This window comes from Poecilia latipinna, unplaced genomic scaffold (assembly GCF_001443285.1).
Source record: "Poecilia latipinna isolate Pla-1442-1.1 unplaced genomic scaffold, P_latipinna-1.0 Scaffold1899, whole genome shotgun sequence".
NCBI classification, from domain to species: domain Eukaryota; kingdom Metazoa; phylum Chordata; class Actinopteri; order Cyprinodontiformes; family Poeciliidae; genus Poecilia; species Poecilia latipinna.
This window is the reverse complement of record NW_015114515.1, coordinates 23,912-48,092: the sequence shown is the minus strand read 5'-3', so window position 1 is coordinate 48,092 and position 24,181 is coordinate 23,912. Positions and strand designations below refer to the sequence as shown.

General features: G+C 44.2%; 1 protein-coding gene across 15 annotated transcripts in view; it reads left to right on the top strand.

Annotated features, from left to right (window-relative positions):
* huwe1 (HECT, UBA and WWE domain containing E3 ubiquitin protein ligase 1) overlaps positions 1-24,181 on the top strand; it is a 47,993-nt gene that overhangs the window by 14,276 nt on the left and 9,536 nt on the right. For 4 of the 15 annotated variants that reach the window (XM_015015292.1, XM_015015287.1, XM_015015288.1 and 1 more), the window contains 62 exons: positions 109-159; positions 240-408; positions 492-592; positions 754-904; positions 1,399-1,526; positions 1,613-1,753; positions 1,843-1,948; positions 2,836-2,943; positions 3,032-3,133; positions 3,286-3,366; positions 3,546-3,652; positions 3,902-4,079; positions 4,181-4,272; positions 4,365-4,585; positions 4,703-4,760; positions 5,028-5,204; positions 5,302-5,547; positions 5,634-5,767; positions 5,855-5,964; positions 6,050-6,232; positions 6,328-6,544; positions 6,628-6,750; positions 6,946-7,183; positions 7,768-8,115; positions 8,466-8,588; positions 8,665-8,760; positions 8,854-9,123; positions 9,363-9,530; positions 9,627-9,754; positions 9,874-9,955; positions 10,194-10,370; positions 10,456-10,980; positions 11,091-11,286; positions 11,443-11,610; positions 11,736-11,884; positions 11,968-12,034; positions 12,314-12,537; positions 12,635-12,846; positions 12,956-13,138; positions 13,260-13,432; positions 13,519-13,658; positions 13,800-13,875; positions 14,083-14,181; positions 14,396-14,550; positions 14,633-14,792; positions 14,991-15,219; positions 15,312-15,490; positions 16,071-16,160; positions 16,973-17,133; positions 17,627-17,669; positions 18,582-18,956; positions 19,091-19,301; positions 19,474-19,598; positions 19,862-20,082; positions 20,176-20,567; positions 20,667-21,291; positions 21,376-22,078; positions 22,176-22,264; positions 22,791-22,947; positions 23,054-23,186; positions 23,332-23,534; positions 23,626-23,852. In XM_015015292.1, the coding sequence (XP_014870778.1) occupies positions 109-159; positions 240-408; positions 492-592; positions 754-904; positions 1,399-1,526; positions 1,613-1,753; positions 1,843-1,948; positions 2,836-2,943; positions 3,032-3,133; positions 3,286-3,366; positions 3,546-3,652; positions 3,902-4,079; positions 4,181-4,272; positions 4,365-4,585; positions 4,703-4,760; positions 5,028-5,204; positions 5,302-5,547; positions 5,634-5,767; positions 5,855-5,964; positions 6,050-6,232; positions 6,328-6,544; positions 6,628-6,750; positions 6,946-7,183; positions 7,768-8,115; positions 8,466-8,588; positions 8,665-8,760; positions 8,854-9,123; positions 9,363-9,530; positions 9,627-9,754; positions 9,874-9,955; positions 10,194-10,370; positions 10,456-10,980; positions 11,091-11,286; positions 11,443-11,610; positions 11,736-11,884; positions 11,968-12,034; positions 12,314-12,537; positions 12,635-12,846; positions 12,956-13,138; positions 13,260-13,432; positions 13,519-13,658; positions 13,800-13,875; positions 14,083-14,181; positions 14,396-14,550; positions 14,633-14,792; positions 14,991-15,219; positions 15,312-15,490; positions 16,071-16,160; positions 16,973-17,133; positions 17,627-17,669; positions 18,582-18,956; positions 19,091-19,301; positions 19,474-19,598; positions 19,862-20,082; positions 20,176-20,567; positions 20,667-21,291; positions 21,376-22,078; positions 22,176-22,264; positions 22,791-22,947; positions 23,054-23,186; positions 23,332-23,534; positions 23,626-23,852 (11,304 nt within the window). The remainder of the gene's footprint in view (positions 1-108; positions 160-239; positions 409-491; positions 593-753; positions 905-1,398; positions 1,527-1,612; positions 1,754-1,842; positions 1,949-2,835; positions 2,944-3,031; positions 3,134-3,285; positions 3,367-3,545; positions 3,653-3,901; positions 4,080-4,180; positions 4,273-4,364; positions 4,586-4,702; positions 4,761-5,027; positions 5,205-5,301; positions 5,548-5,633; positions 5,768-5,854; positions 5,965-6,049; positions 6,233-6,327; positions 6,545-6,627; positions 6,751-6,945; positions 7,184-7,767; positions 8,116-8,465; positions 8,589-8,664; positions 8,761-8,853; positions 9,124-9,362; positions 9,531-9,626; positions 9,755-9,873; positions 9,956-10,193; positions 10,371-10,455; positions 10,981-11,090; positions 11,287-11,442; positions 11,611-11,735; positions 11,885-11,967; positions 12,035-12,313; positions 12,538-12,634; positions 12,847-12,955; positions 13,139-13,259; positions 13,433-13,518; positions 13,659-13,799; positions 13,876-14,082; positions 14,182-14,395; positions 14,551-14,632; positions 14,793-14,990; positions 15,220-15,311; positions 15,491-16,070; positions 16,161-16,972; positions 17,134-17,626; positions 17,670-18,581; positions 18,957-19,090; positions 19,302-19,473; positions 19,599-19,861; positions 20,083-20,175; positions 20,568-20,666; positions 21,292-21,375; positions 22,079-22,175; positions 22,265-22,790; positions 22,948-23,053; positions 23,187-23,331; positions 23,535-23,625; positions 23,853-24,181) is intronic. The other 11 variants (XM_015015294.1, XM_015015291.1, XM_015015296.1 and 8 more) reach the window with 10 other exon arrangements.

Sequence of the window (24,181 nt, the reverse complement as noted above, 5' to 3'; positions counted from 1 at the left end):
AAGACAGCCATAACATGATGATTTTTTACAAGTGTATGTACACTTTTGACCACAACTGTATATGACCTTAGGTTTTATGTAATTGTTCTGAATTTTTACTTTTTTCAGCAGACAAGTAGTAACACACTACACTATATTCACATCGAGCAGCTTGATAAGGTACTGTTATAATGGAATTGATTACGGTTTATAAAGACAACGAGATTTCGCTTTTACACTTGGTATGTTGTGCTTGTTAGATTTCAGAAAGTCCGTCTGAAATCATGGAGTCACTGACCGTGATGTACAACATCCCTAAAGACAAGCAGACACTTCTGTTCACGCACATTCGTCTGGCCCATGGTTTCTCAAATCACAAAAAGAGGTTGCAAGCTGTGCAGGCCCGACTACATGCCATTTCTATACTGGGTGAGTAGAAGCATCATTTCTGGGGGAAAAAAGGCATATTTTTCTGCAGTTATTCCATTCTTAAGTTCTCTATTTGCTTTCAGTGTATTCAAATGCACTTCAAGAGTCAGCCAACAGTATTTTGTATAACGGCTTGATAGAGGAGCTGGTGGACGTCTTACAGATTACAGACAAACAGCTTGTGGTAAGAAAGTAGTTGCTTTTTCTGCTCGATGACTGCCAGCTTTCTTTTGCACAGAAAGAGATACCAAAATTGCTTTCAGATAATTTGATGTTCCTTGGTGTAGTTCCCCCCACCCCAACCTTATATTTATGTCTTTTATGCTTTATTGGATTTTGTTTCAGGATATCAAAGCAGCATCTCTGCGCACTTTAACATCAATAGTCCATCTGGAGAGGACACCCAAGCTTTCAAACATCATCGACTGCACGGGCACAGCGTCCTATCATGGCTTCTTGCCTGTGTTGGTGCGCAACTGTATACAAGCAATGATTGGTGAGGATTTTTTAAATATAGAATTTTAAAATGTTTTCTTAAGAGATGCTTTTACGTTTTGCAGTTTTAATAAAGCTACTTTTATCCCTGTGTTTATATCTGAGTGAAACGTCTCCCGATTTGGGGTGTGTGTGTGCGTGTCGCATCACCAGATGGGGGGCAGCAGCAGCAAACTCACTAAATCCACAATATTCCATGTTTGAATTCAGTTACAATTGTATTACTCAATTGTGTGGCTGAGTAATTTATCTTTATCTGTTTTCTGCATTGCCTTTAAATTTTCACAGCTCTTTTCTGGTATAGAAATTATTTACTCAATTGTTTGTTTAAAAATTATTTCTTTAATTAATTTCATCAATTCACTGAAAAGTTGATCTGAAAAAGAAATGAATTGTGCTTTGTGACTTTGTCTCTAGTCTGTATTCTAAGCTAAATGAAATGAAATGACTCGGTTGGACATTTGGCTCTGACTTGTTGAAATTTTGTTTTCCAAGATCCTTCCATGGAACCGTACCCGCACCAGTTTGCCACAGCGCTCTTCTCATTCCTCTACCACCTGGCTAGCTATGATGCTGGAGGCGAAGCCCTTGTTTCCTGTGGCATGATGGAAGCCCTTCTGAAGGTACATTCACATCATAATAATGGACATTCATGAATTGAAGTTTTCACTTTGAGCAAATTGATTACTAATTTTCATTTATGTCTCAGGTGATCAAGTTCTTGGGCGATGAGCAGGACCAAATCACCTTTGTGACACGAGCAGTACGGGTTGTGGACCTCATCACCAATCTTGACATGGCTGCCTTTCAGTCCCACAGCGGCCTTTCCATCTTCATTTGCAGGCTAGAGGTGAGTTATACAAATTGAGTTTCTCTTTAGTTCTGATCCAGCTGCACTTCCATGCTGTCATTACTCACCAAGTTACTGTCTCCGTGTAGCACGAGGTGGACTTGTCGCGGAAAGAGTGCCCTTTTGTCATCAAGCCAAAGATCCAGAGGCCTAGTGCAACTGTGGAGTCTGAGGACATGGACACAGACATGGAGCGTAAGTTGGAACTCATGGACTTATCAAACTTTATATCTTTGTACTAAAACCTGAACTCAGAATTATATAAACAAACACCACAAGAGGGTTAAAAAGAGAAAAGTGAGACTGTTCATCTGATAGAGAGGAGACGCTAGTTAGAATCTGGTGCTGAAGAAAATAGGATGGAATCCACAAATGTACCCAACCTTCAGGTCATTGGGAAACACGATTCAATCCTGATGTTTACTCATGTCTTTAGTTTTAGTCATCCACATTTATTATCGGTCGCATCCATTGATGAGCCTAATGTGCCCTGTGTGAATAATCTTTTGTTTTTGGTATGCTGGAACTATTTTCTTGGGATACCAATGAGGAAATTAAAACCCGTCATTCATCTGTTCAGCAACTGTCTGTCCATATGTTTTTGTTATCATCTTAAAACTCCTCCTAGTTTGAGCTCGTTTGTTACAAAAATAATTATTGTTCAAGACTGCTTCCATAACAACAAATAATTGGTCTTTTCTGCTGTACTGAACTCTCAGTTCACTGAATCTGAATCCATTGGAAGATTCTTAGAAAGGGATGACTAATGGGAATCTTTATCTTTCATATCTGCAGTAATCATGAGATGTAAATATATCTTATGCTTACTGAGGTTTCACTTTTGCTACAAAGTGAAACCTCAGTAGTTTTTGAGGTATGCTCTACAGCTGGTTAGTTTTTAATGTAATGGGAAATGCCCAATTATTAGTTAGTGCAACGATTATTTTGTAAATCTATGTAGATGCGTGTAAGCATAAATAGTTTTTCATTTATTTTTTTTTAGTATTATGAAATTAAAAACACTCGCTGATTTTTTATTTATTTATTTATTTTTTTTATATGACATGATTAATTCACAATAGTGTCAGAAGTTGCCATGGAGAGCAGCCCTGGACCATCAACATCTTCTGGCTCCAGACCGGAGGTCGATCACCGAGCACAGAGCAGTTCTTCTAACACGCCTCGCACAGGTAAACGACACACTCATAAAAATGCATAATAATAATAAAAAACCACAGCTATGGCTACTGTTTCACCACAATGATGATATTCCTGTAGGCATGCAGTGTATCCCGCAGAGGGCCGCTCTGTTGAAGTCGATGCTAAATTTCCTGAAGAAAGCCATCCAGGATCCTGCCTTCTCTGATGGCATTCGTCATGGTAGGTTGTTGACAAGATCTCTCTCATGATTTATAATAGGTTGCTTCATTTGTTTGTTTTTTTTTTTGTTCTTTTCTAAAAGATTTTCCTAAAAGTCTGCACATTTCAACCTTCATGTCTGCTGTTAATTGCATTTTTTTCTGTGGGTTTAGTAATGGACGGGTCCCTGCCTACCTCACTTAAACACATCATCAGTAATGCGGAATACTACGGCCCCTCATTGTTCCTCCTGGGTATGTACACAGTAGCCCTTCAATTGTGTAAGCTTAATGGAATTTAGGTGCATTTTATATTTAGATGTTTTAGCATCTAAATATATTGTCACTCATTTCAATACGTTTTTTTTTTTTTTTTTTTTTTTTCTTTTCCTGGGTTATAATTTTCTTTTTTCGCTTCCACCTTGTGCCCTTAGCGACAGAGGTGGTGACGGTTTTTGTGTTCCAGGAGCCATCCCTGCTCTCCTCCCTGCAGGATAATGGTCTCACTGACGTCATGCTGCATGCCCTTCTTATCAAAGATGTGAGTTTCCAACACTTGTGTTCTAGGACCTTTTCCCTGATGGATTCCGATATATTTTTATCCAGCTTGTCAGTATTACTGTTCTGGCTGAACTGCTTTATTTGCTGTAGATGTCAATAAAAACGAGATTTGGTGGAAACGGTGACCACTTTTTTTATGGATTATGAACATAATAACAAAGGGAATAATTAAAATTTGCTTATGTAAAAATAAAGCGCTAAAGGTAAATGTATCATTCTGTTTACTCAGGTTCCTGCTACCCGTGAGGTGCTGGGTTCTCTCCCTAATGTGTTCAGCGCTCTCTGCCTGAATGCCAGAGGTCTGCACTCTTTTGTTCAGTGCCAGCCTTTTGAGCGCCTCTTCAAAGTGCTTTTGTCCCCGGACTACCTGCCTGCCATGCGGCGGCGACGTAGCTCTGACCCTTTGGGTGAGTTTCCTGACTGTGCCATTTGCCACATGCTCTCTTTCGGAAGATATTTGAATACATAATATTCTACCTTTTTTCTTTTTCTTTTTTTTCTGCTTTAGGTGACACTGCATCTAATTTGGGCAGTGCTGTGGATGAGCTCATGAGGCACCAGCCCACTTTAAAAACAGATGCAACTACTGCCATCATAAAGGTAGATATGCTTTTTTTTAAAATCTAAAATCACTTCTTAAGTGTGACCAAATCAAACTCTGCAACGGTATTGAAGCTGAATTAACTCTGCAGTTGCTGGAGGAGATCTGCAACTTGGGTCGAGCCCCAGAGTACATCTGTCAGAAACCATCTATCCAAAAAGCAGATGGCACCGTGGCAGTGCCACCTGCGCGCTCCAGTCACGCTGCCGAAGAAGCTTCAAGCGAAGATGAAGAGGAAGAAGAGGCCCTCCACACGTTCAGCCAACAGCAGGGGGAGCCAGAGAGCAACAGACAGTCAGTGCCACTTGAACTGTATGACTCTGCGTTCATAACACAATAGAACAAAATGACTCTTTAAAGATGTTTGTGTCCATTTATTTTACTGAGTGCTATAGGGCTGAAATTTCAATGATGGGACTCTTTTTGCAGGGTTGTAGGGACAGAGGAACGGATACCAATTCCTCTGATGGACTATATTCTTAATGTGGTGAGTATTTCTCTGACTGTTATGTAGTTTATTCTTGCTAGAAGATTTAAGCAATAGTTAAAATGTATTAAGCTGGACATATAATAATGTTTACAAGTATTTCTTCTAATTGTTCATCATTTCGACTGAATAAAAATGTCCAATAGACAATTTTGAAAGTCGTCACAAATGTCAAAGGCATTTTCATTTGAAACATGTTAATTTGCCTTTGTAAATGCATCACTTTACTATGCATGTTTGATTTTTTTTTTAATTTTTATTTTTTAGATGAAGTTTGTGGAATCCATACTGAGCAACAACACCACAGACGACCACTGTCAAGAGTTTGTCAATCAGAAGGGATTGCTGCCGTTGGTCTCTATTTTGGGCCTCCCCAACTTGCCCATCGATTTCCCCACCTCTGCAGCCTGCCAAGCTGTGGCTGGTGTCTGCAAGTCCATATTGGTGAGCTAGCAAACGGATTGTGATGCGTTTTTTTTTTTTCCAGATGTGTTCTTTAGGGTGAAAAACCATAAATTTTTCCTCTCTTCCTTACCCTTAGACTCTCTCACATGAGCCCAAAGTCCTCCAGGAGGGCCTGTGCCAACTGGACAGTATTTTAACATCTCTGGAGCCACTTCATCGTCCAATAGAGATGCCCGGTGGGTCGGTGCTTCTCAGAGAGCTGGCCAACGCAGGCCATGTTACCGATGCCACACTGTCGGCGCGCGCGACACCCCTCCTGCACGCCCTGACTGCAGCCCACGCCTACATCCTAATGTTTGTCCATACATGCCGAGTCGGACAGGTATTTTTTGATTGGACATCGTTTGGGGGGAAAGGTGGATTTCTGGAATGTTGAATTTGAGTACGAGTGTTTTTGTTCTCTCACAGAGTGAAATCAGAGCAATCTCGGTAAACCAGTGGGGCTCCCAGCTGGGGTTAAGTGTCCTGAACAAGCTGAGCCAGCTCTACTGCTCTTTGGTTTGGGAAAGTACCGTGCTGCTGTCCCTTTGCACTCCGAACAGGTTAGTGCCGCATTCTTTAAGCTTTCTGTTTTACTCTTACACCTGGCTGTGTTTATATCATCAATTATTGTGTGTCTGCCCCAACAGTCTGCCCCCGGGATGTGAATTCGGCCAGGCGGACATGCAGAAACTGGTACCCAAAGAGGAGAAGCCATCTGGCACTTCAGCAACAGCAGCGTCTGGATCCAGGAGAACTGGTAATGCCACCTTTAACTTGGTTTTTAACTCCTGTCATCTATCTGAATGCTCCTATAAACCTCAGTGCGTTTTATTCCATTTCAGCAGAAACCGACACTGTGTCTGTGGATTCAGCGGCTGGTGGTCTTCTGGAAGGCATGTGTCTAGATGGAGACGCCTTGGCTCCTATGGAGACTGACGAACCCTCTGCATCAGATCCCAAGTCGAAGTCCAAACTTACCCCAGCCATGGCCACTCGCATCAAACAAATCAAACCTTTGCTGTCTGGTAGGTCAACTGTTAAAACACAAATAAGGTTCATAAAGCGTTTTTTTTTTTTTTTTTTCATGCTGCTATAATCGTCGAACTTCTTGTTCTTGCAGCATCATCCAGGTTAGGCAGGGCTCTGGCTGAACTCTTCGGCCTTTTGGTAAAACTGTGCGTAGGCTCCCCGGTGCGTCAGCGCCGCTCCCACCACGCCACCAGCACAGGCACCACTCCTACGCCTGCTGCTCGGGCGACGGCCTCTGCCCTCACCAAACTTCTCACCAAAGGTCTGAGCTGGCAGCCCCCTCCGTACACACCCACGCCACGGTTCAGGTAGGAAGAAACTACTGCCCCCGTTTCCTGTATTACTTTGCACCTTAGAGATGCAGAGATTGTAACTCTGTTTGTCTCGGCAGGCTGACCTTCTTCATCTGCTCAGTGGGTTTCACATCTCCCATGCTGTTTGATGAAAGGAAATACCCCTACCATCTCATGCTGCAAAAATTCTTTTGCTCTGGAGGACATGATGCTTTATTTGAGTAAGTTCTGCCAAATGTTGTGACATGTTTAGATCAATATTGCCTTTATTTGGATGATAATACAACATGATGTCTGTTGTGGCATTTTTTGTATAGTTAAAAAAAAATGATCTAAATTTCCAAAGTGGTGATTCTAAGAATATTCTTGTATGTTTTTTCTTATTTTTTTGTCATTAAATCTCCTCCTCATTGCAGGACATTTAACTGGGCTCTGTCAATGGGTGGGAAAGTACCTGTGGCCGAGGGGTTGGAACACACAGATCTCCCAGATGGGACCGGGGAGTTCCTGGACGCCTGGTTAATGCTGGTGGAGAAAATGGTTAATCCAAGTACCGTGCTGGACTCGCCTCACTCCCTGCCTGCTAAAATGCCAGGAATCACTCCCACCATGCCCCAGTTCAGTGCGCTGCGCTTCCTAATAGTCACCCAAAAGGTCAGTATATGAGTAGGACTGACATTTTGAGTTTTTCTAGTTGGTATTTAGTGGCATCAATAATTTAATACATGGTTCATCCCTCAAAATACTGAGTCAAATCAGGAACTGTTAGTTTTTTTTTATCTTGCCTTATAGAAAGTCATATTCTTGAGCAGGTAAAATGTTTTCCTTTTTCTTTTTTTTTACTCCTTTTACTTTTTTCACCTAATGGACAGTAAGAAAAACACAGGCAGCTTTTCAATTCTAATTTTAGATATCGATTTCCCTTTTTTGTAATGGGACCCTTAAATCTGAACTTGCAGTGGGAGAGGATGTACCTTTGATAAAAGACTGTTAATTTTATTTTCCTTAGTTGTTTGAATTTTAGAACAAAAGGCTGAAAATACTGGGTGCAGAACAGTTTACTCTATTAACAACATGTTTTAAGGGCAGTTAAGTTTTATTTGGTTCTGAGGCCCAAACAGGAGAAAGTCTAGAGAGCTTGAATTGACTTTCTTATTCTTTAAGTAGCTTGTCATCCTTTAATACCAGGAACTAAGTCTTTTCTTTGTTTTTTTTTTTTGTTTTTTTCTCCCCCTCAGGCTGCATTCAGCTGCATCCGCAGTCTGTGGAACAGGAAGCCACTAAAGGTGTACGGAGGCAGGATGGCTGAATCTATGCTGGCCATCCTCTGCCACATACTGAGAGGAGAGCCTGTTATCCAGGAGCGTCTGGCCAAGGAGAGAGAGGGCACGACTCGCCCAGATGAAGAAGGGACCTCCACTAGTTCTTTGGCGCCCAGCGGACCCCCGGGAGGATCATCGACCAGTGCCGAAACGTCAGCAGCAACTGGAACTCCTTCTGGAGCTCCAGCTGTAGGATCGGCTGACGATTCTACCATTTCCACTCCTCGACATGAGCCTCAAGTCAATCAGGCTCAACTTACACAGGTACTGCTTTTCCATTTTAACTGAAGCTTTGTGCCATTTCTTATTTTGTTTTTGCTGGATATGAATCAACCAAATTCTAGTGACATATTTTTGATTCAGTCAGGAGAGTTTGTAGCAGATGGACAAATTCAGACTTTTTCTTCCTTAAAGTTCATGTGCATAGTTTGCAAATAGTCTCACTTCAAAAATAAGCTATAATAATGCCATTATCCTTTATATGTCCACTGCTTTAAAAAAAAAAAAAAATTGACACACTTCATATTTTTTTCTTCATATTATTAGATTTTTATTGCTTATGACTTTATTTCTGTGCTGAAGTGGAGAATAAACACGGTTGTGTTGGGTTTTAGCTCATGGACATGGGGTTTTCGAGAGAGCATGCCATGGAGGCCCTACTCAACACCAGCACTATGGAACAGGCCACTGAGTATCTGCTGACACATCCTCCTCCCCTTCTCGGTGGAGCAGTAAGGGTAAGGCATCACATGCAGACACATAGAAATGTATTTTTCCTTAATTAGATGATCTGACGTGGCTTTATTTAATCAGGACTTGACCATGTCTGAGGAGGACCAGATGATGAGGGCCATCGCCATGTCACTTGGGCAAGAGGTCAGCATGGAGCAGCGTTCTGACTCTCCTGAGGTTTGTCCGTTGTTTTCTTCTTCTCCCGAGAGGATCCAAAATCATCGGTGTGGTCTCAAACATTTTTCTTTGAACGAGTGGCGCTTGTTTCAGGAAGCAGCAAGGAGGCGTGAGGAGGAGGACAGGCGAGCGAGGGAGCGTGCAGAGGAAGAGGAGGCGCGCTGCTTGGAGCGCTTCATGGAAGCAGAGCCTCTGGACCCACAGGAGCTGCACTCATTCACGGACTCCATGCTTCCTGGCTGCTTCCATCTTCTGGATGAACTGCCTGACACAGTTTACCGACTCTGTGACCTCCTGATGACGGCCATCAAGAGGAGCGGACCAGAGTACAGAGACCTCATCCTGGGTCAAGTTGTCGACCAGGTCAGTTGGTCAGCAGCCATTAAAATGACAGAATGCTGTGCAGTAAAGGGCACGTATGTTTTTTCAGAATAGAACAATCTGTTCTCTCCATCTTCAGCATAAATGCATTCAGGGAAAACATAATCCATCATGAACTTAAAGCTTACTTTATATTATGGTTCAAACATCTTGATATATTGAGTTCTGATCTTGATAAAACAAGTATGTATGTCAATACTGATCTGACTGTGTAAATGTAGGTGTGGGAGGCTGCAGACGTGCTGATCAAGGCCGCTGAGCCGTTGACTACCAGCGACACAAAGACCGTGTCTGAGTGGACCCGACAGATGGCAACACTCCCCCAGGCCTCGAAGCTGGCAACACGAATCCTGCTGCTCACGTTGCTCTTTGAGGTGCCAGAATTGAAGGTTTTAGCCATCAAATGTTATCAAGGGTCACTTTTTAATTTAGTTATTGATTTATTTCTGGCTAATGTCTTTCTCTATCTTCTTTTGTTTTTTCAGGAACTAAAACTCCTGGGTGCCAGAGTGGTGGAAAAAAGCGGCATTCTTGAGTTGCTGATTAAGCTCCTCGAGGTTGTGCAGCCCTGCCTGCAAGCAGCTAAAGAGCACAAAGACATCCAGACACCCAAGTGAGTTGTTTTTTTTGTTTTTTTTCAGTAGATCTTAACAAAAATGCTAGACTAGACCTTATTGAAACCTTTAGCATGTTTAAAAACCCTTTCATAATTGCTAAAAATATTTTTTTCAGATGGATCACACCAGTGCTGCTGCTTATTGACTTTTATGAGAAGATGGCAGTCTCTTCAAAACGAAGGGAACAAATGAACAAGGTAGAAAACCAAGCTTTAGATTCCAGTGAATAAATGTTGGACTTGTTGGATGCTTATACCTTTTTTTTGAAAATGCTTTGATCCATGTTGTGACCTACACAATCAAGGATTTCACAGTTGCCTTTACCGAATTAGCGTGAACAAAGAAGAACAAAAGCTTTGTGTGTCAGTATTAAGGTTCATGTCTGTGTATCGTTCTCCTGAAGCACGATGGTTGAATTTCTTTCTGCTTTTTCAGTATCTGCAGCCTAATGGAAATAACTGGCGGTGGTTTGATGATCGCTCAGGGCGTTGGTGCAGTTACAGCGCCTCCAACAACAGCACCATTGACTCTGCATGGAGGGCAGGGGAGAGCAGTGTCCGCTTCACAGCTGGACGACGGAGATACACTGTGCAGTTTAACACTATGGTGCAGGTGCGTGCATTTGTATTACTCTGCCTGTATAGCGTTCGGTTGATTGGCGCCTTTTATCTGACTGAAAGCGCTCTTTATTGGGCAGGTAAATGAAGAGACTGGCAACAGAAGGCCAGTGATGCTGACTGTCCAGAAAGTGCCTCGCATAACCAAGCCTTCCAAGGCTGGTAATGTTACGGACTCCGACAGAGAGGAGGGAGACAAAGCCAAAGTGGAAGAAAGCCAGACCAATGTGGACTCGGGAGCAGCTGTGGAGATGAGCGCTCCTAAAGACGACTCCGGCCATCTGAAAGAGATGTCCGACTACGCTCAGGGATCTGACATCGTCGTGAAGGGTCTGTCCGACGACATGACCACCGTTCTTATCCGGGCGTGTGTGAGCATGATCAGCGTTCCCGTTGACCCCGACACCCTTCACGCCACTCTGCGTCTCTGTTTGCGCCTTACTCGTAACCACCACTATGCAATGATGTTCGCCGAGCTGAAGAGCACGCGGATGATTCTGGGGCTGACCCAGAGTTCTGGCTTCAACGGCTTCACGCCGCTGGTGACTCTCCTGTTCAGGCACATCATAGAAGACCCGGCCACTCTGCGGCACACCATGGAGAAGGTCGGTTTTTCTCATCCGTGTAATTCTTATTGAAAATGAGAATACTAGCAGAAATTGCCAATTTTTTTATGCCAAAAAAAATATATATATACACATTTCTAATCTTTTAGGTGGTGAGGTCGGCTGTGACCAGCGGCGCAGGTAGCACCACCTCAGGTGTGGTATCTGGCAGTCTCGGTTCCAGAGAAATCAATTACATCCTCCGGGTCCTTGGGCCTGCCGCCTGTCGCAACCCGGAATGCTTTATTGAAACAGCCAGCAACTGCATCCGCATTGCACTTCCTGCACCCCGCGGAGCTGGGACCAGTAAGTCAGCAGACACAGCCATCCATTGAGTGAACAGATCTGAAAGTTTATATAGAAGGAAAATACTAAATCTGAATTCACTTAGCGCTCCATGTTTTATATATTTCAAATATTAACCTTTACTGCACATTTAAAATGCATTTCTTCTTTGCACAGCATCTGATGATGAATTTGAGAATCTTCGAATTAAGGGACCGAACGCTGTGCAACTAGTGAAGACCACTCCCCTGAAGCTGTCTCCTTTGCCCCCCATCCCTGACACCATCAAGGAGGTCATCTATGACATGCTCAACGCCCTGGCTGCCTACCATGCTCCTGAAGAACGTAAGACGTTTCCCTGACAGCCGTTGGTTCGGAGAGTCTGATATGCATTGTTGGCGAATTATGCTCAGCTATTTGTGTACACTTTTATGAAGCAGCTCATCTGTGTGTGTGTGTGTGTGTTACAGCTGAGCGGCCTGAGGAACGAGCTGCAGCTGCACCGAGCACTCAGGACCTCTGCCAGATGTTGCAAGATGTTGGTGATGATGTTTACCAGCAGTACCGCCTCACCCGGCAGGGGAGCGACTTTGACTCTCAGTCGGCTTTTCATATCAACGTGGGGCTCATTGAAAAACCTGTATGGGTTTGGACATTACTATTGACTTTTGTCATTAAAAGCTCTTCATCTTTTTCTTTCAGGCGCAAGTCTTTGCTGCCGACGGCGGTCCGGCTGAGTCGTCCCAGTCTGGCACCCCACAAGGTGAAGGTAATTTTTCTTCTTTCAATTATTTTTTTTCCCCCCCACTTACTCTTAGAAAGATGTGAAGGCTAGCTGATAAGCACACAGAGTTGAAATGCATAACATGGCAGCAGGGAGCATCAGAATAAATCTTTAAAAAGCTCAGACTTGTATTTATGTAGGGAAATAAAATGAGTCGCATTGTTTTGTTTTTTTGTGAGAGTTTTGTTGTTGAGATTTTGTGTTTTTAAATATATTTGTTACATTTTATGTCTTATCTAATAAATCTCTCTGTAACTTCCTCAGCCTCCACACCAGAAGAGATGCGGGAGGAAAAGAAGGAACAGGAAGGTGAGAAGGGTGCCAGCTCTGAAGAGAGCAAAGCTGCTAAAGTGAAGGCAAGCAAGCCTCTTATGCCTACTTCCACCATCTTGAGGCTGCTAGCTGAACTGGTCCGCTCCTATGTGGGCATCGCCACTCTAATCGCCTCCTATTCCTACACCGCTGGGCAATCTGAGCTCATAAAGGAGGCGAGTAACTACGGAAGATTTCATCAACTTTTTAAGAAGTCTTTTGCTGCCGACTTATTTTCTCGCCCCATGTTGACTTGGTTTTGTAACCTAACAGGATTGCAGTGTTCTAGCCTTTGTGCTCGACCACTTGCTGCCTCACACACAGAATTCGGAGGACAAGGACACTCCTGCATTGGCACGTCTCTTTCTGGCCAGCTTGGCAGCGGCCGGCACAGGCACAGATGCCCAGGTTGCTCTGGTGAATGAAGTAAAAGCTGCACTTAGTCGAGCCCTAGCAATGACGGAAGGTGCTGAAAAACATGCCAGGTAAGTAAGTTTAATGTAGTTTATAGACAATGAGTACAACGTTATAGTCGTTGATCAGTTATCCATTGGATCTTTTCAATCTTGTTAATGTCCTGACTTGTTTCCTCAGGCTTCAGGCAGTGATGTGCATTATCAGCACCATCATGGAGTCCTGTCCCTCCACATCGACTTTCTACAGTACAGCAGCCGCCAAGACTCAACACAATGGCATGAACAATATCATCAGGCTCTTTCTTAAGAAAGGACTGGTCAATGACTTGGCACGCGTGCCTCACAGTCTGGATTTGTCCAGGTAAACTGTTAACCTATATTGTTTTATCAGAGTTCAAATTAAATGGAAGTTAACTGCATAAATTCAACTGTTAGATTTGAATTCTTAGTTACTAATTAAAATGTTCTTTTGTCATCCTTAGTCCCAACATGGCCAACACAGTGAATGCAGCACTGAAGCCTCTGGAGACTCTGTCGCGCATTGTTAACCAACCCAGCAGCCTTTTTGGAGGCAAAGGCGGCTCGAGCAAGAGCAAGACGGAGCATGAAACGGTGGGCACCGCCAGGGACAGCAACAGCAACACACAGGATCAAGGTACCTACCGGAAACCGATGAGGTTCTTTCCAACTCCACTGATCGCCACGCACTTCATTGATGTTCATATGTAAAATCTGAACCAGGAGAGTCGGGAGAAACTGAGCCAGTGGACGGCAGCCACAGGGTTCAGGGGGCGGACACTGACCTCATGGACGGAGAAGCAGAAGGAGACACGGTGGTCATCGCTGGACAGCCAGAGGTTCTCAGCACACAAGCTATGCAGGTAAAATATGATTGGATCTCATCTAAATATTTTGAGATTTTCATCTGAAAAAAAAAAAAAAAAAAAATTAACACTACTTCAGTGATGTTGTCATGACGATTTCTTTTGTCCCGTGACTTAATTGTGTTTTTCTTCTTGTAGGTTGAAAATGAGTTGGTGGACCTTATTGATGAGTTATTGGAGAGAGATGTTGGTACTGCAAATAGTACAATTATAGGTAAATCAATCAAAATACATTAAGTGTGATTGTGATGTTTAATGTAGCTTATCTTGTGATAATGTAGAGTATCCCATTACCTCAGTTAGACTGATACAGGGCAAAATAAACTGCTTAGACATGGTGATTTTTTTAATATTTTTTTATTATTGGTATTGCTTTTGTTGCCCCATGTCTATAACTCCTCTTGTCTTTAATGCCAAATAGTTGGACGTAGCGGTGAGGATGAATCACAGGAGGATGTGTTGATGGATGAAGTTCCATCCAACATTAGCCAGGCGTCCACTCTTCAGGCTAACCGTGAAGGTATGTTGAGGACACATCAGTCAGCTGATTGTCATTTTTCATATTTCATTTCCATTTGTCAACATGGGACACTAAATACACAGTACGAAAACATTTTCTAGTTCATTTACATTAAAAAGGCATTCCATTTGTTGCCAAGTTTGGCCCTGAAAAACGACGACGATGACTAGAAAGATTAACACCCTGCTTACTGTGGCTGCTTTTATTGATACAGGAACTTTGTGTGTAACTTCCTCACTAGACTCGATGAACATTCTTGAACCAGAGGATGAGGAGCATACACAGGAGGAGGACTCGAGTGGGAGCAATGATGACGAAGACAGTCAGGATGAGGAAGAGGAGGAGGAGGAAGAGGAGGAGGAGGACCAGGTTTGGATGCATGCAGGAAAGTTTGTTCAAGGATCTAATGATGGTTGCTGCACGAGCTCATTACTGCTGCTGTCTCTTTAAGGATGACGAAGAAGGAGATGAGGATGATGACGATGAAGGGTCAGAGATGGAGCTGGATGAAGATTTCCCTGACATCAACGCCGCACCACACATCCGCTTCGAACGCTTCGACAGGGACGATGACCTCATCATAGAGTTTGACAACATGTTTTCCAACAACGGTTGGTAGAAATGATTACTTATTAAAATAGTCGATTTTTTTAAATTTTTCTATTTATCCCTTAATGTCCAAATAATTTTTTCAATCAAAACAAAATATTGAATAGTTTTTTTTGTTTTTTTTTCCCCCCCTCAACATTTTAAGAGATTTTGCCGGTGCTTTGACCTAATGCTCGCCGTGTCTTCTGCTCCTCCTCCAGCTGACATCCCTTCCTCCCCAGGAAACATCCCCAGCTCCCACCCTCTGATGGTGCGCCACGCTGATCACAGCTCCCTCACTCTAGGCGTGGCTGGCTCTAGCAGCCGCCTGGCGCAGGGCATGGGTCGCAGCCAGCGAACGCTTCGTCAGCTCACTGCCAACAGCGGACACACCATCCACGTCCACTACCCACATAACCGCCAGCCCAATCCTCCACTCATTTTGCAGAGGTGAAACGACGATGCTTCTGTGAAGGCGTGCTTCAGCTTTTTTTTGTTCTGGTAGTAATTAGAATATTTTATTCCCTCTTGTTATGTTTCAGACTGTTGGGCCCCAGTGCAGCAGCAGACATTCTGCAGCTGTCCAGCTCTCTGCCTCTGCAGTCCCGTGGCCGTGCCCGTCTTTTGGTTGGAAACGAGGACGTCCACATCATCGCTCGTTCCGATGATGAATTGCTGGATGATTTCTTCCACGAGCAAAGCAGCACTGGGGGACAAGCAGGTAAACATTACAATGAAGTCAAACCTAAAATCACTTTTCAACTGCGGGAACCCTTTCCAGGAACAAGTCAGTTTACCTAAGTGCAAAGTTAGAGCAAAAAAGGCTCTGCTAGCTAGCTAAGCATTTAATTTGGATATTTTATTTTCCCCAACAGCATTATGATTTAGTCATCTCAGTTCAAACTCATCTACAGCTTGTATTTTCTGTTAATTTTGTATAAATTGTCTTCTTATAACAATCAGTGAAGAGAGAGTCATGGTGGAAGATTTAAAACTGTTTGTCCTGAAGCACAAAGAAAAACAACCACCTGTCGATCATGATGGTGTCAGATTAGAAAATGAGCCACAGTTCTGTCGAGTGTGAAGGACGTTTATGCTCTTTTCTTTACTCGTCTTTTAGGCTTCAATGACTAAATATCTGTGAGCGTTGTAAACGTTCCCGGCTTTGAATTTTTTTCAGTTCCATAGTGTCGATGCTTATTTCAAAAGTTAGATGGTTCTCTGAGACACAAGTCAAAACAAGCCATTTTGAAGTATATTTTTGTGCATGAAGTGCCATCATGTGTGTTTTATCTCTCTAGGTACTCTCTCAAGTATTCCCACTGCCTTAACCAGATGGACAGACGAGTGCAAAGTGCTCGATGCTGAGAGTATGCATGACTGCGTAGCAGGTAAACCAATTTTAAACACATTTCAACAACAATAAATAGTTAGACTTACCATTAACAGCATTGTTTGGCTTTGTTTAGTTTGTTGACAACTGTGTTATGTTTCTTTTAATAAGAATTTAGTGGGACTTGATTCAAATTTTTGAGTTAATTGCAAAGTCTGTAATTAATTAATCAAAATTAATTGCATTTTAATACAAAAAAATTAACCTGGGCAAAGAGAAGCAGCTTTGTCGTCCATTGTTGCTGTTTGCAGATATAGTTAGTGCATCATATTAATTAATAAACGCAATTAATTGCATTAATATTTGTGCAATTAATGAATAAAAGTTTAAAGTCAAAGTGCCAGACTTTGTGTTTACTAAATAAACCGGATGTGAAAGACTAGTTCCTCTTCATAAAACAATTTTTCTGCAAGATCCTAAAATGTCCTGAATTGTTTAACAATCCTACTTTTAGGCTTAAGTGCTGCCAGATTTTCCGTACTGGATATGAAATGACATTAAGTTAAATATGTACATTCATTTGTCGTTTTATGATTTGCAGTTTTGAACTTTTTGGGAGGGGGGATCAAAACGTACTGACTTTCTACTACCTGCTATTCATTATGGGAAGGTTTATTTTTAAAGAGGTTTGGCTTGAACAACATTTTGCGACCCATAGTAATTAATTGAAACAATTAATGTGGCTCACTTTATAGTTTTGTATAGTGTTGACCACCTTTAAGCTGCAACCACAACAAAATTGTTTCACTAACTCCTCCCGTCTAGTCCAACTAATTTCTTTTTTTGTGTGTGTGCGCTTTGTGCTCTTAGTGGTGAAAGTGCCGATCCTGCAGCATCTGGAGAGTCTCAGAGATGAGGAACTGGAAGAACGCAGGGAGAAGAGAAGAAGGCAGCTGGCCGAGGAAGAGGAAACCAAACAGAATGAGAGGAGGGCGTCTGGGGCAGAGCAAGTCAGGGATCAGAGCCTACAGGTTTGCAGAGAAATGACTATGTTGGTGGCGGAAGAATTTGTTCTAGGGGATTTTTTAGTGCCTTGTGTTAACCAGTTTTCGCATTCCAGAAGCCTTAGAACAGCTGAGAGGCCAGAAAGCATCCTCTCAGCCGTTTGTTGTTTTGTTTTTTTCCATTCAGTTGCTCCATGCAAGAACTGCCTGAATTGCAGCTTTAGTATTCTGGTGGTGATCATCTAATATTTTAATGTCTATGTTTAAGAACATGGATATTAAAAAAAAGTTTCAGGGCATTTTACTGTTGCTTTGAAATTAGTATGGAACAGCTCAAATTCCAAATGTGAAAGAAAATGCAACCAGCATATAGCAATGATAAATGGTCCATTTGCTGCAAAACTGTTGTAAAGATACAGATTTATTCTAGGGTTTATAGTGAGTTGATTTAAAATATAGATTTTTTTTGATTGTTTGGAAGAACTAACATTTAGCTTTTGGATGTTTTTTTTGTCCTTAGGGTTCTGGATTGGGGACAGTTAATGGTGCGGACAACACTGCAGGTACAGAGATTTGTAATGTGGAACACTTTTGTTTTTGTCATTTTTAAAAACGCTTTAATGAAAGGTACCAAGAAGAAGAAGGAACCCAGCTTCCAGTGCGTGCTGTGGGATGAGGTAGTAGTTTGTATAGTTTTAGGATCACACCAGATCTGGGAGATAACTATACAGTCTACTGTCTTTCTTATGGCCACGCCTAAATCATCTGGACATCTGTATTTGGAGCAAAAACATTTTGTCATTCTCCTTTTGTAAAGCTCTTGCCAGATATTATTACATTTCAATGTTTGTGAAACATTTGTTGTTCATTCATGCAGATATTGGGGGTGACAATAAGGTGATCTTTAGTCTCTGTTGTGCCATAAAAGGAAGTTTTCATAGTTTTTCATCCACTCTTCGTCTTAGAGAATAAGGGTCACTTTCACTCATTACAAAGTTGATCTGGATGATTATTTTTATTTTCTGGTAAAATCTGTCCATCCATAAAAGGTTTTTCATCACTCCTAGGGACTCCAATGAAAAACTACAAGTCGTTGTCCATGCATGCTTTGCTGCGACTGCCTGCACTGTGGTGAGGTAGTAAGTTGTGTTGTTGGATGGGATCAGGATTGTGTATCCCATACAGGAGATAACTATACAACTTACTTCCTTCCTCATTGGAGGCTGATGGCTTCTAGAAAATATTCATTGTGCTCTTGTGTGGATTTGCAGTCAGCTGCTTCTTCAAACATTTACATATATTTATTTCAGCTGCTGTTTTTATATATGGCACCTATTTATGAAAATGTTTTCACTAAGCATTGAAATATGGTGATTAGATGTGGTAGATGCACTTAAATGCTTAATTTAGTATGTGTAAAAAAAAAAACCTCTAGGAAGACCTGTTTTAACACTCTCTCCACCTGGATGTCACAGAGGGTGAGCAGGCTCAGGAGGGTCCGATGGCGTGCCTGGACGCACCCAGGGTCTCAGAGGGCTTCCTCACTGCTCCCCCGTCTGGAGAGGTCACTCCCACCACCCCTGCTCCCCACGAACAGGCCCTGGTCTCCCTGGAGACCGCTATTAGTCAGCAAGTCCACCAGCCAATCGCTGACCTGCTCCTGGCTGAGACGCACGCCAGCTCACTGGCTGCTCTGGCCGGGGCTGGACTTCCCACCCTGTCAGAAAGTCAGAGACCAAACACCGAAGCAGAAGCGTCTCAGATGGAAATGTCCCCGGCTCCTACAACTGGTGAGAGAGTTGGAGGAGGAGGTGGTGGTGAAGGAGGAGCATTGGATGAAGGCAGGGAAGGTAGACTAACTTTAAACAGATCATTTACACAGTCGCCAACAACAAGGGCACATAAATACATTTGTTTCTGGAAACCTTTCTTCATGTTCTGAACCCAGAGAGGGAAGTTACAGGTCGCCCTTTTCTCTCCTCAGCCTCGCTAAGCCCGGATATCGTAGAAAGCACTGAGCCTGTAGCGGTTGGCGTGTCGCAGTTGGAAGGATCCCCCATGGACACCAGCAGCCCTGCATCTGCTACTCAGGAAGAAGCTGCTCCCAATCCTCCGCAGACCACCCAGCTGTCCCAGGAGTTATCTGGCAGCAGGGAGAGTGGGCTGACTGATCGGCAGACAGATGCAGAGACTGGGTACTGAAAACTGTATATTCCAGATCAAACACATTGCCTGTATGACTCATCCTTTGTCATCATTGTTAAATTGCGTTTTTACCAAAAGTTTTACGTTTATCGCTTGTGTTTGATTTTGTATTGTTTTGGGTATTAACATTAAACCATGTCTTATTTTCTGTTGCTTTATCAGCTCCACGTCTGTTTCATCTCCTGGAGAGACGATGCCTCGGAGCGACAGTGCTGACAGCCAATCCCAGGCCATCCAAGAAGAGCCTCTCCCATCCACCAGCAACGATGAAGAGGATCCACTAGCTGGTAAAGATTTTAATACGTTTCAGTGCAGCCAATAGAAAAGGCTATTTTCTAAAATTTGGAACAATACAATGAATGAGTGGCCGTATATAATTTTTCAACTATTTGTTTCTGTGAGGCTTCGATTGTTTGCAGTGAAAACAAGATGAATTTTTAGTCACTTATGTTATCAATACAAAAAGTTACACAAAATTTAAAAAAAAAAAAGAAAAAAAAAAAAAGAAAATATAAAATTTTAGAATCATGTTGTTGCTTTTTCTTTACAGGAATCAATTTGCCAGAAGGTGTGGATCCTTCTTTCCTCGCGGCCCTTCCAGAAGACATCCGTCGAGAGGTCCTTCAGAATCAGCTCGGCATCAGACCTCCTGCACGTCCTCCTGCTGCCACAACTCTACCGTCCTCTAACGCGCCTGTGCTCGGAGGCCCGGGGGTTACAGAGGTCAGCCCTGAGTTCCTGGCAGCGTTGCCTCCTGCTATTCAGGAAGAGGTGAGATTATGGAAGACCAAGAATTTACCTTCTGAGATGCAATTTTCCACCCAATCCGAGAGTCTGATTTTATTTTTTATTTTTTTGCCTTAGGTTCTTGCCCAGCAGCGAGCTGAGCAGCAGCGGAGGGAGCTAGCGCAGCAGCCTCCACAGGGAGACACTCCTCTGGATCCGGTCACTTTCATCCAGACGCTTCCCTCGGAGCTCCGGCGGAGCGTTCTTGAGGACATGGAGGACAGCGTGCTGGCTGTCATGCCGCCTGACATCGCTGCTGAGGCAGCCGCTTTGCGTAGGGAGCAAGAGGTGCGTCAGAGACAGCTCATGCACGAGAGGCTGTTCGGTCATAGCTCATCTTCAGCCCTTTCGGCCATCCTGCGCTCGCCCGCCTTCACCAGCCGGTTGGGAAGCAACCGAGGCGTCCAGTACACCCGTCTGGCTGTCCAGAGAGGAGGACCGTTTCAGATGGGGGGAGGAACAAACCACAGGTGTGGAAACATTTGGCTTTCTGCAATGCAAGATTTAGCATGAGATACCTTAGAAACATTCAAACTTTCTAAACCACGTGGCTATTATGTCTTCCCCAGACCGTCCAGTTCCAGCGTAGATTCTTTGTTGCGCCTTCGCGGACGATTGCTGCTGGACCACGAGGCGTTGTCCTGCCTGCTGGTTCTGCTGTTTGTGGACGAACCGAAGCTGAACACCAGCCGCCTGCACCGCGTGCTCAGGAACCTCTGCTACCACTCGCAGACCCGCGGGTGGGTCATCCGCAGCCTGCTGTCCATCCTGCAGCGCAGCAGCGAGAGTGAGGTCTGCCTGGAGACGACGCGTCTGGAGGATTCCCGTGGAAAGAGGAGCAGCCAGGGGGCCTGCGGGGGAAAAGGTTCAGCCGCCTCTTCGTCATCGTCCTCCTTAGAGCTGCTGAACAGGGTGGAGTCTCGGAGCTCCAGCCAGCTCTCTTGGCTCTCCGTCTCTATGGATGCAGCTTTGGGCTGTCGGACAAACATTTTTCAAATCCAGCGGGCGTCAGGCAGGAAGCATGGCGACCGGCATTCAACCGGCAGCTCCACGGCATCTGGAGCACTAGGAGTACCGGGCGCCGCTGCAGGAGTCACGTGTGCAGCAGGGGGAGGTTCCACGGTTCACATCCACCCTCAGGCTGCTCCAGTGGTCTGCAGACATGTCCTGGATACACTAATCCAGCTAGCTAAGGTTAGATTTCCGTTCATTAAATCAATAGCTCTTCATGTAAAATATTAGTTTATAATACTTCCTCATTCTTGTGTGTTTCTGCAGGTGTTTCCAAGCCACTTCACCCAGCAGCGATGTAAGGACATTTCAGCGGCTTCCTCTGATCTGGATTCTCGCCTTTGTACAGGTTCCTCTGGGGGAGGAAGTGGAGTTGGTAACTCCAGGTCAGGCTCTCAGTCTCAGAGTAACCCCAATACTCCGAACTCCCTGAGCTCCTCTATAGCGACTCCTCAGTCTTTAGGCATCTCCACAGATTTCTGGGATCTGCTCGTTAAGCTCGACAACATGAACGTCAGCCGCAAGGGGAAAGCCTCGATGAAGACTGTGCCCCTGGGCGGCGGCTCGGAGGCCGACGGAGCGCAGTTCAGCCTGGAGACGTCCCCTCTTGGCCAGCTGATGAACATGCTGTCGCATCCCGTTATCAGGCGGAGCTCCTTGCTCACCGAAAAGCTGCTGCGCCTTCTCTCCCTCATATCTATTGCCCTGCCCGACAACAAGGCAACGGAGGTGCCTGCTGCACACCCGACCCCACAGGCCGCCAACCCGAACATAGCTAGCTCAGGGTCCACAGTGTCGATCACGACACAGGGTCCAGCGTTGGTGGGCTCTGCTCATCCCATTGTGACGGCTCCGGCTGTCTCGGGAGGAGCCGTAGCCCAGGGGACCTCCTCAGGAACGAGCATAACCGTCTCACAGGCTTCTTCTACCACCATCTCTATACCACCATCCACTGGAATAACCTCTACAGGTAACCCACAAAGTACTCCAGTTTATCCACACATGGCTCTGAAACACATTTAGTCAGAAATTAGTTTGATGGACTTTTGGTGTGAAACATTTTGTAGGAAAGCAGAGGAGCTCTGTTGTGAGTACAGAGAGCGACAAGATGGCCTCTGCAGGACTCACAGAGAAACAACTTCAACTATCTGTGGAGGTATGACGAGATCTCATAATCCTGAATATTTGTTTACTGACTGGAAGTAAAGAGTAGAGATTCATTGAAGCCACAGATTACTCTGGAACCTCCTAAGAGTAGCAATAATAAGCTTGTTGTATTGGTTGAAAATATCATCTGAAAACCTGAAGCTGTCCCTGAAATGACTGTTATCTTGGCTCCTAAAATAATGACTTGTTTAGCCATTCACTGTATGTTTTTGCAGTTCTTACAATATTTATTGTCTCTTGTCTTTTGAAACAGTTTTCTGCCCAACCCATCCCACTCCTTGTCTTTATGACAGAGATGTTAATCACTCTGTCAAAAACAACACAGCAATTCATCTACTTCCTTTCTCACTTGAAGTGTCATAAAGTTAGTTATAATACTGTGCTTAAAGTCATTGCAACCGAGGTTTAACATAGCAGTTTATGCTTAGTGCTTGCAATAATTAGGACTCTATACGGCTTACCTGATCTCTTAAAATCTTGATGGTTTGAACATGTTTCTCCTCCGTCTCTCCAAGGTGTTGACATCACACTCATGTTCAGAGGAGGGACTAGAGGACGCTGCTAACATTTTGCTGCAGCTATCTAGAGGAGACGGCTCCACCAGAGACACGGTGCTCAGACTGCTCCTTAGTGGAGCCAGACACCTCGGTTACACTCTATGCAAACAGATCGGTCAGTACTCACAAGTACTTCACACGTTTCATCCTTTCCTTGTTGATTGAAACGCCCATTTCTTTTCAAGCTTGCAACCTTGATTTTTTTCTTTTGTGTGTCTCAGGCACGTTACTGGCGGAGCTGAGAGAGTACAACTTGGAGCAGCAGAGGCAGGCACAAGCCGACTCCCATTCCCCAGACGCACCTCCAGAGGACACCTCCTTATCTGCCAGATTAAAGGGGAAGATGACCAGCAGGTGAGTATGTGATGTGTGTGTGTGTTGCACACCATCAATAGACCACAGAGGCGGTTTTAAAGTCGTATGAAACAAGCGTTTAGCATATTTTTGTCAGTTACTACATGGCTGTTTGTTACACACCTTATTATTGGTCGGCACACAGGTTCGATGGTTCGGAGAGTGTGGTGATTGTGGCTGCACAGAAGCGCACGCTGGGGGGACGCGAGTTGCAGCTCCCCTGCATGAGCTCGCTGACGTCCAAAACATCAACACAGAAGTTTTTCCTGCGAGTGCTGCAGGTGATTATCCAGCTGCGCGAGGACACACGGCGTGCCAACAAGAAAGCCAAACAGACAGGCCGGTTAGGTAAGACGATTTTCCCGACGCAGTCCCTTCGAGCTCGATGTGGAATATTTTCTGAACGTAAACTAAAACCTGTCGTTTGCTCAAACGCCAGGCTCCAGCAGCCTGGGCTCAGCCAGCAGCATCCAGGCCGCAGTGCGGCAGCTTGAGGCTGAGGCCGACGCCATCATTCAGATGGTGAGAGAGGGGCAGCGTGCACGTCGGCTCCAACAGGCCCCCCCACCTGCCGCCCCTTCTGCATCTGCCGCTGGATCCTCAGTGGCTGCCCCCCATGCTCCCACTGGTGCTGCTCCCCCTACTGGCACGGCTGCTGCTGCCACGGTTAGCATGGCTGCACTGACAGCAGGCATATTCCTACTTACTTAACATTGCCTTTTATACAACCAAAGAACCTTTTGAGAAAACTAAAATCGCCAGATACATTGTGTGGTAGTGTAATCCTCGCTACTGTCATTATGTTGATAAATGCTTTTAAAAAGACTCCTTATTAGGCCTGTCACGATAACAAATTTTGCTGAGCGATTGTCTAAAAAATTCTTGCAATAAACAATAATATTGTCTCAAAACCTTTTGACACTGGTTTAATGGAAATTACGTAATAATGCATGTGATTTCCTGCCATAGATGGATGCACTTTATTTTCAAAAGAA